Here is a 17,616-nt window from a genome sequence, read left to right on the forward strand (position 1 = left end):
TTAATGTCTTTGGGCATTTTATTTAGTCAAGTAACAAGAAACCTCTACAATATTTCACATACCGGCTAGTGACTAGTAACAGCAATAATCTATGCACCAAAAAAAAGCTGAGTAGTAAAATCACAACTCTAATACATTATTTTAACCTGCTGAAAGTTTTAGTGGATAAACATTGATGAAATAAGTACACAGTGAGGTACATGCTAGTGCTTTCACCCACCCAAAACAAGGAATCATGAGCAGAAGATGTGCTTTCTTTGATCTTAAGCCTCAATTGATGGGCCATGGTTTTTAGTACTGAAAAACCATCAGCAACAAAACCACCATTCTGAACATTATGGAAATGCCCATGTCTTGTGCCAATTAATTAAGAACCAGAAGATAAGCATGGCTCCTTCCAAAACCTGTGTACTACTAGGCCATGCGTGCTCTTGGTCCTAAACAAGAGCAGAACATAATAAAGGTGGTAAGCTTGGTTATGGATATTCAGAAGCAATGGGCCCAACCATGTTGCCTCCTTCATAAGTGGCTATCATTAAACATTGAATTAACATCCCTACATCACTGCTGAGATTAAGATCAGATTGCACAAGAAACTCAGAGACAGGCACAAATTCAAGTTCCTGAAAATTTCATTTGGAGACACCTTAATGGACCTGCCATTGTCTGGGTGTGTGGTAATTTTGGATGACCTAGAATAGCCATTTGCTAAAAAGAGAAAATCTCCTTTACCCACAAAAGCCTCCAGGTTTGTCTGGATCTACAATGACCACCATTCTATTAAGCAAATAAACATGTTCTGAGACCCCTGTAAACCTTCTCCCACTCTTTCCCACTCCACCCCCTTTCCAGCTTAAAAACCCCCAAAACTCAAAAAACCAAACTTTCATTAGGACCAGTACATCAAGAAACGCAACCTAGTGGAAAGTAAGCACATTAATTCATTGTTAACAGAAAATTGAGAAACTACAAGTATCAGGAAAACTCCCATATTAAATGGGGGGGGCGGTATGGGGAACCCACAAAACCTGAAAAAGTTTTGATTTACAATGCCATAATATTTACTAGACAATGTTGACAAGGTATGCTTCTGCAACTAAAAAAAGACAAGAATAAAATGCTGAAAATACATGTTAGATACTAACGATCTTCAGGCTTTGAAGATGTCATTGCATGAAGAAAATTATGGGAAACACTGTCCCCGATAATTACGTACACCCTTAGTGTAACATATGGAGATCACTGTCTCCGATATAAACACCGTGGTAGGCAAAAACTACCTTGTTCTTTACTCATTATGGAAGACACTGCTTCCGATAATGTAAGCTAGATTTGTGAAAGAGGTACTGGAAGTTTTGCACTGAAATTCTGATGCAATGCAGACATGCCAATTTTAAGATGCAAATTTTTTACAAAGATGGGTTTATTTCATCAAGTTCATTTTCTCTGTGCTAAATACATTTGAGAAACGATCCAATTTTGCCTAAAATGTTAAAATATTTAATTCCTAATCAAGACAAGTTCCGTTCAACAGGATTTCTCCAAGGATGACTTCATCTCATTTACTCAAAAAAGTTGTATGAATTGAAATTTGAGTCAAGACCTGTCTAGTGGCAAAAGCCAAACAAGTCATATGCAAAACTTCTAGTATCTGTTCAGTTTTAATAGCAGATGCTGCTTTCAATTAAAAAAAACGACAGTATAACTGTCATAATTATGGAAGGCACTGCTTCCGATAATTATCTTCTATAAAAAATGAAAACACCATTTATAGTGAACTCTGTCACTGATAAATAAAGACAAATAAATATATCTCAGTGCCAAATAATAGAAAGCTTTCCCATGAGGTTAACTTTTTGGCCAAAATTTGGCAATATATAGTTTAGATGTGACAAACTGAGCAAGAGTGATATCTTTTCAATAGAGTCCATATCAATCTGACATAGTTCAGAGGACTGCATGGAAAAGTCACTAAGCCAATTTTCTTCTTGGGGGAGGGAGGTAGGGGAGGGGTGGGGGATTCAGCAGGAAAGAGTTATCAAAAGTTCTTTGGCTTCTTCTAGGTTTCCTCTTTTTTTCTTTTTTTCTAGGGAATACACCAGGGTTAAGCTCATCAAATGCAAATATTTAGGTGAATCACCTAAATTATTAGACAGTCCTGGCAAGGAAGTCCTTCCTAGTCTTCTCCCCGGGAAGAGATGGTATCTCACCTTTCTTGGTCAAGAGATAAAATTAAAAGTGGACAAAAAGTCCTCAGTAGGCATCCTCTTTCCCATGTTAAGATTAGCAGTTGTCGGATAGGACTTTAGTGCTATTATTGGATCTCTGCTTCCCCCAACTGCTTTTGGTTCTGTGTGAAGGGGATCAGTTGAGAGGCAGTTAACACTGCAAATATCCTTAGATGGAGCCTACAGATGAGAGAAATCTGAACAATTTTTCAAGAGACTGAGTTCATTTTGGCTGGGGTGTAAAACACTCACCTGGCATTAAGTACAAGTACCTACCTTGTACCTAATTGCTAGGCAGGATTTAACTCTTAAATCTTAAAGTTTTTTTAACTTTCATAGTCCTGCTGAAGAATATTGAACCAGTTGATTACTTGAGGACTACACTGCCTTATACTTCCCAGATGAGAATTTAAAATCCATTGTCTATGTCCCAAATATTACCAGACAGTGAATTTGCAGCCCCCTGAATTGTCCAGGTAGCAAGAGCTAACTGGTTTCTGAACACTGTTTCATTGAAGTTAGTGTCTTTTTTCTTCAAAAGCTGTAAATGGTCTAACAAAGCTGAAAGAGTATGAGAGCCAGATCCCCAGAAGATATGACGAAATGGAGTTTCCAGTGGAGAGACATAGGGAGAAAGGAGGCTGTATTCCACCTAAAAGATCAAATACAAAAGATTACATATTACATATTAAACGTAGGGAGGTGGAACACAAAATCCTTATTCAATATAAACAACTAGTACTAGATTTATGAAATAAGCTAGCTATTGGCTAGTTATATATAATCTGCTAGCAATTTTCATTTTAGATTTGGGTCTACTTTGCAATTCCCAGAGATAACCATGAAAAATGTTTTACTTAACTTCATTCCACAGAAGCAAAAAAGAATATATAGGTCAAAAGGCTAAAATGGAAGTATGCATGAATATCTACAGGATGAGGTGAGGTTCCTTAGCTCTAAGGTAATAATTATTAGATACTCAATATACTAGGTGGCCCAAATTTTAGCAGCAATTTCAAGTTATTAAAGCAATTTCAGGCTTTACAAAATTCATACTGAATTTTTTTGGGGGGGAAGGGGGCAATGAGGGTTAAATGATTTGCTAGGGGTCACACAGCTAGTAAGTGTCAAGTGTCTGAGGCCACATTTGAACTCAGGCCTGGTGCTTTATCACCTAGCTGCCTCTGACATTAAGAATTTCTAATGCAAACAGTGAACCCACTTTTAAAGACAACTGAAGCCACTCTTGACAAGTTATCACATACTGCATATAAAAGAAATCCTCTAACCTACCTACAATTCTGAAATATGAAGCTCTGTACCTACATTTCACCCCTCTAAGCTCAAATGCATAGCTCCTAGGTCCCCTCTAGTTCAAATTATTGTGATTGGATTCTCTTCATTCTATACACAAAATCTTTACCAAGAGTAAATTACACTTACTTTCATGATACGATCGTTGATTTCTCTATTAACCAGTTTATTGGAAGTGTCTGTACGATAGAGGTCATTTGTGAGGGCATGAGTAGCCCTGCTAAAGTCGCCTCGAGCAGAGAACAGCCACCGAAAATTCAGATTCAGTCTCTGAAATAAACAGAGGTTTACAGTTTAGGTGGGAAAGGACTCTCATCTCAGTCAAATTCTCTACCCTTTTAGAATCCTATAGCTGACACAACCAACCTAATAGACAAGAGAACCTTTGATTTAGAATTAAATACTAGATTTGTCCTAGTGATCCAAAGTACAGTAACACTTCTCATTTTGATACACTCAAACTTCCGAAGATAAAATACAAGGATTCTGTAAGCTTGGCACCTAAGAAAAAGACCAAGCTTTAAATAGTACAAACCTTTATATCTGACATGTACGGCAAAAGTTTCCTGACGAAACTGAATAACTCTTCACTGTACCTCTCATAGTCTAGGTACAACTCATGGTCCCGGGTAAGCCTAATCATCATTTGCACAGTCACTTGGGCAGCTGCATGCATCAGGTCTTTCAGACGAGGAATGTTTTCTGTCAGTTTCTCATAAGTATCCAGTTTGGTGCCCAAATATGGGTAAGGTATATTCTAGAAGACAAAATTTGTTGGAAAACTATTTCAGGAACCTTGAAATTCAGGTTTTATTTCTGGGTTTTGTTTTGTTCAGGCAATGAGGGTTAAGTGACTTGCCCAGGGTCACACAGCTAGTAATTGTCAAGTGTCTGAGACCGGATTTAAACTCAGGTCCTCCTGAATCCAGGGCTGGTACTTTAACCACTGTGCCATCTAGCTGCCCCAGGTTTTATTTCTAAGAAAAATATAGAAAGAAACAGAAAGGGGATGGTGTCAGACTGGTGTTCAATTCAAGAAGCATTTACACTAAGTGTTTAGTATGAGCCGAAAGATGAAAGCACCTGAGCTATGTGAAAGCATTAAGATGTTCTAGGAGATAAATATGAGAAAAAAGTCCAGGACCTCAAAGCAATTATATTCTACTGTAAAGGTAAACACTAATACTTAAGTTAAATACAAGATCTATACAGTGAATGTCGGGGAGGGCCCTAGAACCAAAGGGACAAGGAGAGGCCTAAAGGAGAAGTGGCACCTGAGATGTGCTCTGAAAGAAATAAAGGATCTAGTAAAGACAGATGAGGAAGGCTGGCACTGCAGGCTTGTGAGACAGTCTATGCAAAGGCATGGAGACAAGAGATGGGACATTACACCCAGGAAACAGGAAGTCAAATCTGAGTGGAACGGTATTAGGTACAGATATCAAAGGACCCATTAGGTAGAGAACCATTTAATAGCAGCTCTTTAGTGGTGACAAAAAATTGGAAACCGAAAGGGTGCCCATCAGAACAAGTTATGCTGAATGTGATAAATGGTTTCAGAAAAACCTGGGAAGACATGTAGAAATTGATACAGAATAAAGTGAGCAGAGCCAGGATGACATTGTAAAAATGCTCAGATGACCCACCTCAATTCAAGAGGACTTAGGATAAAATACGAATACATCAATCTCCAGATTGTGTGTGTGTAGATTGCTTTTTTCCCTGTTTTTGCATATGGCTAATGCAGAAATGTTTTTCATGAATATATATCATTGAAATGGGTTTTGCTTTTCTTGGCTGGGAAAGGGTAGGGAGGGAGAGAACTCAGAACTGAATTTTTAAAAAGTTTGCAGCCAGGAATTTATATGTAAATTTATATGTAGTTATTGAAGCTTCTTGAAATGGTCATAGCTGTGCTCTAGTAATATTAAACTGGGAGTTCATAGGATTACCTGTTGATGAACAGTATCTACTACTCCAGCAGTTCTCTGTCTCCCATTCCTTTGCTTCTCATTTCCTCATCTTAAACACTCCTCCAAACAATAGTACTTAGCAGTTCTGCTTTCTGTGTTCCATAAAACCTTTTCCCCCTACACTGTGGGCATACTTATTCCCTGCTCCCCTGACAAGCTTGCCACCCACTGCCCAATCTCACTGTACTTATTCTGAAAGAGTGCTTCAGTATACCTGAAAGGGGGGGGGGGTCTGAGGTTTGAGTTTTAGGGACTCCAGTATGAGTTTGACAAAAACTATGGATCCCTTCTCCCAGTGATTTGAAAATGTATGAAGTACACAGGATTAAGAAACCAATTGTGTTGAAGTACAGTTTTCAAAACAAATTTAATTTTTAAAAATATCTAGACCCCCTTGAAATCTCTTCCTAGACAGGGACTATTTATTACTACTTACAGATCAACTTGGCCCATATCTCTATTGCTTTTACCCAAATCTAAGTTCCAATTAGGATTTTGGGCACCTGGGGCAAATTCCTTAGGGGTGTGTACTGAAGGAAGGGCAGATTTGGAAAGACACCAAGATCCAAGGCCCTGTAAGGAAAAGATGCCAGCTCTCCTTTGGGTGGAGACTCCTAGAACTGCTGAAGAAACTGCCAGTCCTTTTACTTTTTGATTAAATCAGCCCTATGGTTCAAACTCTTGAATTTTCCCTTAAAATATCACATTCACTTCTGAATGTATCCCTTCCCCTTCCCCGACCCAAACTGCCCCCGTCTCCCCCACCATATCTCCCAAGGAATCGGAGAAACTAAGCAATTTAAAAGTAAAAAAGGTGAAAAACCCAAATCAGCAAAACCAATGCATCAGGAGTGTCTCACCCATGCTCAGCATTGCAAGAAAAATTTCTATCTAGTTTTCACTCCATCCTATCAAACCTGATCCCATACTTGCGCTATAAAATAGCATCTTCAATCTTTTCCATCAAGAAAATACCTTCCTTGGGGCTGCTAGGTGGCGCAGTGGATAGAGCACCAGCCCTGGATTCAGGACGACCTGAGTTCAAATCCGGCCTCAGATACACTTACTTACTAAGCTGTGTGACCCTGGGCAAGTTACTTAACCCCACAAGTGACTCACCAAAAAAAAAAAAATATATATATATATATATATATATATATATACACCTTCCTTTCTGAAGGCCAAGCTAGAAGAGTGCTGTATAAGACAAGAGGTTTCCCTATCCTCCCCAAATCTTTTTTTGCAGGGCAATGAGGGTTAAGTGGCTTGCCCAGGGTCACACAGCTATTACGTGTCAAGTATATGAGGTCCGATTTGAACTCAGGTCCTCCTGACTCCAGGCCAGTGCTTTATTGACTGCACCACTTAGCTGCCTCCTCCAAATATCTTCTAGTTTATAAAGAAACATCCTATCTATTTCTGTGTTGGAGCCAATACCTGAAACTAGGTCCTTCCAACTTTGAGGTTGCTTCTGTCCTCTACAGCAAACTACATCTCCATTTAGCATTTAATACCATTTAATTAAAATAAGTTACATTAACTGTGTAAATGACCAATCTCAGTCAAGATGCCAAATTTAAACTATGCTATGCTACAGGTGAAAATTTTAAAAAATTAAGCTGACTAAACTCTCCATTATTCAACACAAGCATCTGTTGAGAAATCCACTGTGTGTTGGGGGGGGGGGGGCGGGGAGAGAATGTAAAGGAAGGAGATTCAGCAGTACCAGACCTTTATAAGACAGTAAATGTCAAAAGTATCTGGAACTTGCTAAGAAATCATGTACCAAGATAAGGAACAGGGAAGGTATAATAACTACCATTTCTAAAGTACTATGTTGACAGGCACTGTAGAAAGACTTCATGAAAGTAAACTCATAAGCTATATTTTTATAATATATGTGTACTATAAAGTCCTATAAAGTGACCCAGGAACAATCTCTCTTCAAACCTACCTCACAAAAACGGAATGAAATTGCTGGGATTCCAGAATAGGCAAGGAAAGGGTAAGCAGCATTGTCCAGTGAAAGTGGTTCCCTTCAAAGAAAACCAAATGTTAGTTATGCCTAAGAACACCTCTACACCAAATATTCCCTCAACAGTTTTATAGTAAAATAAACACTGGAGTAGCCTATGTTTAATCATGTGATTAAGCTGCTGAGCCATTTTGTTTCTTCATTAAAACAGTACCCAAACTTACACCTCACTGATCCAGTTGGTGTCTCTGAAGAGTCTCTTTCCTGTAATCGGATGGTTTACCTGCAAGCAATAAAAACCAGCATCACTTCAACTGCAAGCTGCCTGAGTTCAGGCAAAAATTAATTTCAGTAACTTTAGCAGCAGTCAGCTATTAACTAAGATTTAGACAGAAGAAGAGTATAAAAAGGATATTGTTCAAGTTTTCATTTCAGTATTACCCTTTTTTTGTGGGGCAATGAGGGTTAAGTGACTTGCCCAGGGTCACACAGCTAGTAAGTATGAACTCAGGTCCTCCTGAATGCAGGGTCAGGGCTCTATCCACTGCTCCACCTAGCTGCCCCAGTATAACCCTTTTTTAAACAAGGTCCACTTATTGAATGTAAAAAATTTTAATTCTATTTGTGCCTGAATAAAGGAATTACTGAACTCTTTATTAAAAATAATTATTCCCCTTGTGACAAAGTAACCAAACAAAAAATGATGATGGATACAATGGTCTTTGCTAGTAGTCCCACCTTTTGACATGACCTACTTTGAATAATAAGCTTAATTTGTTAGACTTGTTAATTTGCCAATTAAACCAGGGTGTTGTATCTGTACTGAATCCTGAGGTATAGTCTGGATTATGACCTCTCTCTAATCCATTTTGCATTTTATGAAATTTAGTTTCATGTTTCACCCAAAGTGGTTCTTTAAAATCAGGCAAAGGAAATTACTAGAGTCCTAAACAATCTCCTCTATCCAACCTAGTTCTGTTTCATCTAAACTTGTTCCTCTACATGCGTTCGTTCTCATTACAATGTTTTTGCATTGGTGTTCTCCCTGTCTGGGATGCCCACCTCCTACATCTAAATCCTATCAATATTTCAAGATCTAATAAAATACTAGTCCTACTTGTTAAGTACTTGGGGAGGAGCCCAGGATGCCAAGGGAGCATGTCAGGAGCAGCTTGGTAGCCAGTGGGCACTTCCTATGCATGTGCATGTCTCCCTGAGAAGACCCATCCTGGCTAGGCTGAGGGGCCAGTAATGCTGCTCCTCTCCCAGCACGTACCCTTGTTTGCTTATCAGGCTATGTGCCAAGTACTATGTGGATCAAATAAATGTTGCTATCTTCTCAACCAGACATCTGATGATCCACATAGTACCTGACACATAGCAGGAAATCACACATTTACTGATTAGTAGGTAGTGGAAGAGAAAAGTTAGTCCTATTTGTAAATTTAGATGATTTTAGTTTCTCTAATTTGTAACAGGAATGCAGTTTACTATTATATGCATTATGAACAACTTTGAGCCAAGTCACAACAACCTCATGGTGCTCTAGCCTGCACTGGCAGAGGGCATTTCCTTACCTGGTAGGTTCCCTAACTAAGGGATAAAATCACAGGATCTATATGATAATAAATCAACCAGCTAAATCACCTGAGTTTTACAATTTGAAGGAACTCACCTCTTTCATGATTTTCTCGGTGAGTGAATACAACAATGGACTGGCAGAGACTTTGAAGTTATTTGAACCTAAAGCAAGAGCAAACAAAAATATTGTAATTTCCAGAGTAACTGCTATTTGACTTGCTGTAAAAAGTTCTGATGGTGGTCTAGAATCAATTAATTTATTATTTATTAGGAGAAACCAGGTTGAATGTTTAACATTAGCACAGCCTAACAAAACACGAGCTAGAAACCCAACAATACCATTGTTTTAAATGGAGTAATTTAGTGATCAAATGTTAAGGTAATTAATTCACTGTTGCTCAGAGTGATTAGAACTAGACTTCTAAGTTTATGCTACTCAAAGGCACTTTTACAAAATATGAAACTAGTGGTGGAGAATCTGGAACTATGGTGACATTTCTACATATAAAGCTTTCCTGAGGCTACCTTACTGCACCTTATCTGCTACTCCCTGGAAATCTGTTGAATATAAGCTTACCAACAACAGCAGTGTCCAGATTGATGTAAGTGAAGGCCCTTAGATGCAATGTGGAAAGGTAACCCTAAACAATGAGAGAATCCATGCAAAACATTGTGACTACATAATATTGAAGAAAATGTATAGTTCAGTTTAAAAAGTTTTAATATCAGTACATATTACATGTACATGTACATATTAAGCAGTATCATTTAATTAAAAGTTTCTGGAGAAGGAATGTTATTCAGTCAAGACAGCATACCTCTAGCCATTCAGTGGCACCAACAGCTCCAAATTCTCCACCACTCCAGCTGGCAAAGACAACACTTCTTCTGGGTTTATACCCATCTTAAGACAAAAATAAAATTCTTTTAAGTTTTGTTGATTCTTTTTGTATTTGATCTTACTTTTTCCAACATACTGCTACTAAGCAAAACTGTCTGGGATGCCCACCTCCTACATCTAAATCCTATCAATATTTCAAGATCTAATAAAATACTAGCCCTACTTGTTTACTACTAAGTTTGACAGTGTCGAGATACCCAGAATCCTCTACCAAAGTTTCCTTTTCTCCAGGAAAAAGTTTTTTGAATCTGACTGCCTGAGTGTCATGCTACCAAAAAATCAGATGGTTCACCTGCCTGAAAGCAGGACTCAATACAGGTGTTTCAATCTGCAACTGATGCCCACATTCTGATGATATAGCTCACAAAACCTGGACTTAAACACTGCCTCAGACACTTGACAGTTACTAGCTGTATGACCCTCGTGCAAGTCACTTAACCCTCATTGTCCAGCCCCGCCCCCCCCCAAAAGATGATACATTGTCTTTCCTTAAATTAGGACAAAATGAAGCATCAAGGGAAGAAAGCAAATCATTAATAAAGCTGACATTTATAAAGCACTTTTAAAGTTTGCACAGTACATGAACTGAAAAGACTGGCTGCCCTCAAGGAGCTCCTAACTGAGGAATACAATCCATAAGAGGGGTTCAGTTCACTGCAGACACTTGTGGTACCAGTACCACAAAGGCAAAAGGACCCTGGCAAGCAACGAAGTGCACAGATGGCACCCAACCAAGTAAGTCCAAGGGCCAGAGTGAAATGAGGCCCTCAGATACTGCTGGCAGAGGTTTTTGTCCTTCATTCTTGAAGAGGACCATGACAGTGTCATGACTTGCACTGAACTGGACTGAAGTGAATGAAGGCGGGGAGAAGGTGGGGGGGGGGGGGGCCAGCTAGGTGAAGCACTGGATAAAGCACCAGCCCTGGATTCAGGAGGACTCAAATCAGGCCTCAGACACTTGACACTTATATGACCCCGGGAAAGTCCCTTAACCCTCATTGCCCTACAAAAAACCCTGACCTGATTAAGTGAATGAAGGGCTGTGCAGTCACCAGCATCACTTTTTCCTCTGGACCCATCTGCGTAGAGTGACAAGATATAGATCCAGATGACTGGAGATGGCCCAGATATTTAAGGCAATCTGGGTTAAGTGACACACCCAGGGTCACACAACAGTTAGTGTCTAGGGCCAGTGCTTTAACCATTGAGTCACCTAACTGCCCTTTTGCTGACAGAGGGGAAATGTTTAAACATCCAGCTGAGAAGTGGGAGGCAAGCATCTAGTGGAAAGGTCCAATTTCTGGCCATCACGGTAGCGTCTACTCCAAGAAAAAAAGGCCATTTGCTAAAAGCACATCTTCTGTCCTCATTTCACATCATGCAGTTTTCCACCGGAAGAGGCTGCTTTTCTCTTCACACACCTTTGAACTCCTGGAGATAGGATGGGAATTCTTGATCTTTATTTTCAATCTCCCTGTGTACTAGTTGCTTCCTTATTGTCTATGAACATGCCCAGTCTGCCCCCATCTCTAAACTCTCATTTGACCCACCCCTCCCTGCTAGCTACTGGTGGCTAATCTACAACTGGGGCCTCTACTTCCTCCACGCTCACTCTTCTAAACCCTCTGTAGCCTAGCTTCCAACCTCATCGTTTCCCCTTGAACCTGGCAATAATCTCATTGCCAAATCTCATGACCCTTTCTCAATGCTTGTCCTCTTCTTCCGCATACACTCTTCTCTAGGTTTTCATGGCATTGCTTTCTCCTGGTTCTACTGTCTGCTCCTTCTCCATATCTTTGCTGGTTCTTCCTCCAGGTCACATCACTCCCACAGCTCTGTCCTGACCTTTTCTCTTCTAGATGCTCAAATGATGATTTAACATCAATACAGCCAAGTCTCATTTACCTAGTCTCTCTCCTCACCTCTACTTTCCATCATCCAACTGCCTTTGAGGCATATTGAACAACTAGATGAACAAAATTTCAAAATCGGCATGTCCAAAACAGAACCCATTTTCTTTCCTCCCAAGCCCTACCAACCTTAGTGTCATCCTAAATTTCTTCCTCCCTTCATACCCAATGTGTTGCCCAATCCAATAAATGCTATCTTGACATCCCTTGAACTTGTCACCTTATCTCCACTCACAGCCAGCTCACTGGTACAGGCCCTCATCACCCTTCATACCTGAACCACGGCAAGAGCCTTCTGGGGTAGCCAAAGTCATCACTAAAGCACAAGTCTCATCACCCTGTGCTCAAAAATCTAGGACTGAATAGAAAATCCTTCGACTTATAAGGACCTTCATAATCTGGTCTTCTCAAACATCACTCTCTTCCATGTAGTCTGAGCCAGTGACACTGGCCTCCTAGCTGTTCCACTCTTCACCTCCACCACTGACTTCCCTGGTTAAAGTCTCGGCTCAAATTTCAAATTCTGCAAAAGGCCTTTCCCTTCTGAGGTTATCTCCCATTTACATCATATTTTTTATGTATGTGTGGTTTGCATGCTGTCTCCTTAAGTTGAGTCTGAGTTCCTTGAGGGCAGGGACTTTATAGCCATAGCTCTATTAAGTACTTTAAAAATGCCCTCTCTTAAAAGCAGAACTTCTTCCACAGCCAGTTAATCAAGTAAAAGCACTGAAAAGGAAAAGTCACCAGAAATCCTCATAATGTCATACAGAAACAGGTTTCTAAAAGGACGATGCTAGCTGAGATTCTGCCAAACACTCCATGGTTCTAGGAATACTGAATTCATGTTATAATTAAAATACACAACTCTAATTCGAGATCATACTTTATAAATTATGTTAGGCCCAAAGTTACTTTACCTTTAGACACCAAATCAGAATATGCTCGAGCAATCCCCAACAGAAGAGATGTCCCTACCAGAGATCTAGCAGCGCCAGGACCCCAGGCATCCCTCTGAGCCCCTACCACAACATAGCGATCTGTAAATAGAAAGATCATATTGAATTGGGGACAGCTAGGTGGCACAGTGGATAAAGCATCAGCCCTGGATTCAGGGCCTCAGATACTTGACACTAGCTGTATGACCTTGGGCAAGTCACTTAACCCTCATTGCCCTGCAAAAATGAAACAAAACAAAGATCATATTGAATTATGCCTAACTCACTTATATATAGACTTATATATAGACTTCTGTTAAATATTAACAGCACCACTTTGCCCTTCATTATAAGCTGTGATTGTAATTTGGGAGAAAATACAGCAAATCGAGGCCATTGGCCTTGCAGTCCTAGACCTATAATACTATGCCCATCCATGCAGAATTGTATTCCATAGCCTTTCACTGTACCCTGCCATTGATTTTTCTACTTGGCAATATACAATCATCAGGTTGGTGTAATGGAACACCAAAGCCTTACCTGGTTCATCGATGCCTTTGACAACTCCAAAGATGTTGGTAAGTTTTCTTTCCTCTAGTACATTGTTGATAGTGAGTCTCACATTCACTTTTGAGCTTATCTTACATTTGTTATCTCCTCTCCATGCTATGGGACAGTCCTCTCCACCACTCATTTCACTGAAATGGGAGAAAAAACGTCAGACAGTGTTTAATGACAACTTCAGATCCTGAAGAATAAGAACCACTTCTTGGCACTACTCTCCTCTCCTCAAACTCAAACTTTTCTCACCTATATACATATATTTTCCCCAGTAGAATATATGCTCCTTAGGGCAGGGACTATGACTATTGTCTTTGCATCTAACAAAGAAGATTCTTGCATACAGTATAGACAAAAGGAATAGGTAAGAGACTCAATACAATAAGATGGAATTTAACAGGGATAAAAATCCTACATTTACTTTTATTTTAAAAGCCTATAACAGTTAAAGATCTGGTCTGATAAATAAAAGCCCCAGTGGCCTCTTAAGTATAAACTTTACCCTGAAACAAAAGCACAGTGGATTTAGAGCCAAAAGGAAATCACCCCAGTCCAACCCTGTCATTTACCACAAGACTGAATAATGGCTTATGTTTTAAGCTAGACCAAGCCTATCTTTCCCTTAAGGGTTTTCCTGTTATTCTCCCCAAATCTACAAACGCTAGACCAAGCCTATCTTTCCCTTAAGGGTTTTCCTGTTATTCTCCCCAAATCTACAAACACTAAGAGTCCATCTCAAGCCTCCAAAATATACCTTAGACAATTTCTTACCTGAAGAGTCTCAATGCATGTGCTCTGGAGATTGTTTGGACAGGAATATTAGGTAATCCTGAAGACTGTGATGGTGGGAACTGAGTATGATTGAAGGAAGGGAATCCAGGTGTATAGGGGTCACCTGTTCCTAAATGAGCCTGTTAAATATAAGAAAAAACTTATATCCTACTGGAAGGTCTTATTCCATTAAGAATGGAATAAGACCAGTTTTTATCTGTATGCCATTGACTAAGCATATCTAATTAGATTTGATAGAACAGTGATTTAGCAGTTATCTAGGTACTTAAGCAAGGATCCTTTTTATATTTGTATACAACCTGTACTTCCATTTCTGGATGAAATATGCCTCATCTTTCAGAGGTTTAAGGACAACTTCTATATACATCAAATGCAACCACTTCTGGAGAATAGTCATCCAGACAGGGAGAGAAAAAATACTTACATGTCCAAAGGGTACAATATCTGCTTCAACGATATCATAGTCAGAATGGGCAAGGTATATCAAGACACCAACTGCATTATAGGCTTGAGCATTTGCAACCTGGAGAAAAATGTTAACATTTACAATTTGACAAGTTAGTCTTTTCCAGTATTAAAACATTTGGTTTTATGTTTCCATAATGTTATAGATCTTAGACGTCCAACAAAATTAAAAATAAAATTAAAAGGAGAACCCTGTTTCTACCTCTTTAAAGGGTAGGGATTATAAAGAGGCAAAAAACAGTCCCTGCCCTCAAGGAATTTACAATCTAAGGGAGGAGACAAAGAAAACATTCAATGCAAGTTATATTCAGGGGGAGACCCACCAATAGGCTGTTAAAATACTCCTGACGTGAGGTGATGAGGGACTGGGCAGCAGAGTAGTGTTAGTGTCAGAGGACAGAAAGGGGCATATTGGAGAGATGTTGCAAAAGTGAAACTAACAGATAAGGCCTGTTAACAGCTTAGATATTAGGGAGGGGGGAGCCCAATACCAAGATGACTCCTAGGGTTGTACTACTGAGGAACTGGGACAATGGTGTTGCCTGGTCACAAGATGACACATCTATAACTGATCATATTGTTTACCTTCTCAATGGGTGATGGGAGGGGCAGGCATTTTAATACAATGATAAGCTCATCCCAGAACTGCTTAAGAGGTAAGCCAGGCTGACGCTAAGGCCAATAGGAAAAAAAAGGCACCCAGCAAAGTCAGTGAGTGCAAGGCAGCCTCCAAGGACTGCCAGAGACCACCCAGGGACACGTTGTATAGAAGACTGTCCAAGGGCAGCCAGAGCTGAAGGTTCCCTTTAGAAGGCTGCAAGGTGGAGCGCTTGGCAGTGCCAGAAAGCAGCAGCAGGACAGAATTCAGGCTAGGGGCTCTAGTATGAAAAATTATTGTAGTTCTAGAAATTGGTAAGGAACAATAACTGCAGAATCAAAGTTCATCTCTCCCTGGTATTATCCTACCTAATAACCTACTCACCTTCTCCGCAAAGGAAAGTTTCCCAGCTCTGAGTAAAACCACAGATCCACTTATGGCAACTTTTTTTGACTTTAGTGCCTCAAAGTCATCTTTGGAGCCATAATTAGCATAAACAAGTGTACCCTAGAAGAAAAATTGTTTTCAAGTCACCCTTCCAGTAGGATATTAAATTCTTTATTGTACTGATAGTCAAGGGTTACTGTGATAGTACTGAAGGGGAAAGGAAAGTTTACTCAAACATACATATCATGGATAAATTAGAATGACAGCAATACTTTGAATATAGCATACTCAAGACCCTTAGAATGCATTATTAGTAGGGGACCCAACTTGTATAACTGAATATATATGCTTAAAAAGCAGGCAGGGGCAGCTAGGTGTGGCAGTAGATAGAGCACTGGCCCTGGATTCAGGAGTACCTGAGTTCAAATCCGGCCTCAGACACTTAACACTTACTGAGTGACCCTGGGCAAGTCACTCCACCCCACAATTGCCTCACACACACACAAAAAAAGCAGGCAGGCATATTTTACCGTAATAGCATATCTGACCCTACATTTTTTTTTTTTGCAGGGCAATGGGGATTAAGTGACTTGCCCAGGGTCACAAAGCTACTAAGTGTCAAGTGTCTGAGGCTGGATTTGAACTCAGGTACTCCTGAATCCAGGCCCGGTGCTTATCCACTGCGCTATCTAGCTGCCCCCCCCCAACCATACATTCTTAATAACTAAGGAGAAAAATTAGCCACCAAAAATGCAATATGTGTTACATTTCCATAAAATTTAGGTTATTCTAGAACTTTCTTAGCTAGCTCAAAATCTAGTACTATTTTCTGTCAATATTAAGTCTATATTTGTAAATCATTATACAGTATTTGTATTTTGGTTTACATAAGTATTGAGTTATTACAGGGAAACTAGTTTTTGAGGCATGAATCCAAGTCAAAATAGCCATGCTTGCCAAATCTCCAGATTAAAAAGCTCTTACAAAGGCAAAACCAAAGGCAACACAAAAATACAGTAAGAAAAAATGTTATGTATCTCACAACTCACATTTACTGTTGTATTGTCACTGTATGCTACATAACCATCTATAGGCAAAGTGTCACTGTTATTTCCACTCTCATCCAATATGGTCAGTGAATTCTGAGGACCACTAAAAATAAATAAATAAATAAATTGTACCAAAATAGTCTAGAAAGAATAAAGTTGCTTCAAAATGGTTGCTTTAATAATATCTGACAATGAATAACTGAATTGTCTAATAAGACATGAGTTAGTGTTAAAGTAAGCATTTCACATTTTAAAGCAGTTTTTTAAATCCCCACTGTTATCAACATACCTGCCTCTGACTTGTAATTTAACATAGTGTTTATCTTTCCAGACTTTGGCCATTTTTAGTTCTCTCCATTGCTGATAAATAAAATATCCAAGCATCTCATCCTCCTTCGAGCCAGCCTCATGAGAAACATACTTCTTACTCAAGGTGCTAGAAAGAAAGGCCATTCAAAATCCAACTTAGTTTTGGAAGAAAAATGAAATAAATTACAAAAACCATGAGTCTAACTCAGTCACACAAAATTCAGTGCCAATAAGTTTAAACATGTCCTAATCTTCTGTTTCTTACTATTGGAGTACTTGCAGGCCCATTCAACCCACTGGAACTGCCTTTTTCCCCAGGCAGAGTCACCTTATTCGGTCATTTACCTGTCCGTATTTTTTTAAGGTTGCTTTCAAGAATTTTATCCTAATTACTAAAGGGAGGTAGTTTTACTTTTTAAAAAGAGCAGGTGGAGAAATTCAGAGCTCGGGATCACATCCAGTTTTAGATAATCCTGTACTGTGAATCCCAAAAAGCAATCTACAGATCTCTAAAACTAACTAGAAAAAATGTACTTGCCAACAAGACTAAGTAGCCAATTTATAAAGTGTCATCTTCTTATACTATCTAGAATAAGATGTCTTTTCCTTCTGCTTTAATGCCCTGTTTATCTGCATTT

General features: G+C 39.4%; 1 protein-coding gene across 1 annotated transcript in view; it reads right to left on the reverse strand.

Moving 5' to 3' along the window:
- Positions 1 to 17,616, reverse strand: part of TFRC (transferrin receptor) — a 29,885-nt gene continuing 12,269 nt past the window's right edge. The window contains exons 5-19 of the mRNA XM_043998384.1: positions 16,959 to 17,105; positions 16,670 to 16,772; positions 15,618 to 15,740; positions 14,595 to 14,693; positions 14,150 to 14,289; positions 13,358 to 13,515; positions 12,800 to 12,919; positions 9,890 to 9,975; positions 9,649 to 9,712; positions 9,166 to 9,233; positions 7,715 to 7,773; positions 7,470 to 7,551; positions 4,078 to 4,299; positions 3,672 to 3,812; positions 1 to 2,880 (exon numbers count right to left, since the gene is read on the reverse strand). Coding sequence (XP_043854319.1) covers positions 2,638 to 2,880; positions 3,672 to 3,812; positions 4,078 to 4,299; positions 7,470 to 7,551; positions 7,715 to 7,773; positions 9,166 to 9,233; positions 9,649 to 9,712; positions 9,890 to 9,975; positions 12,800 to 12,919; positions 13,358 to 13,515; positions 14,150 to 14,289; positions 14,595 to 14,693; positions 15,618 to 15,740; positions 16,670 to 16,772; positions 16,959 to 17,105 — 1,855 coding nt within the window. The 3' untranslated portion in view covers positions 1 to 2,637. The remainder of the gene's footprint in view (positions 2,881 to 3,671; positions 3,813 to 4,077; positions 4,300 to 7,469; positions 7,552 to 7,714; positions 7,774 to 9,165; positions 9,234 to 9,648; positions 9,713 to 9,889; positions 9,976 to 12,799; positions 12,920 to 13,357; positions 13,516 to 14,149; positions 14,290 to 14,594; positions 14,694 to 15,617; positions 15,741 to 16,669; positions 16,773 to 16,958; positions 17,106 to 17,616) is intronic.

Source organism: Dromiciops gliroides, chromosome 3 (assembly GCF_019393635.1).
Source record: "Dromiciops gliroides isolate mDroGli1 chromosome 3, mDroGli1.pri, whole genome shotgun sequence".
NCBI lineage: Eukaryota > Metazoa > Chordata > Mammalia > Microbiotheria > Microbiotheriidae > Dromiciops > Dromiciops gliroides.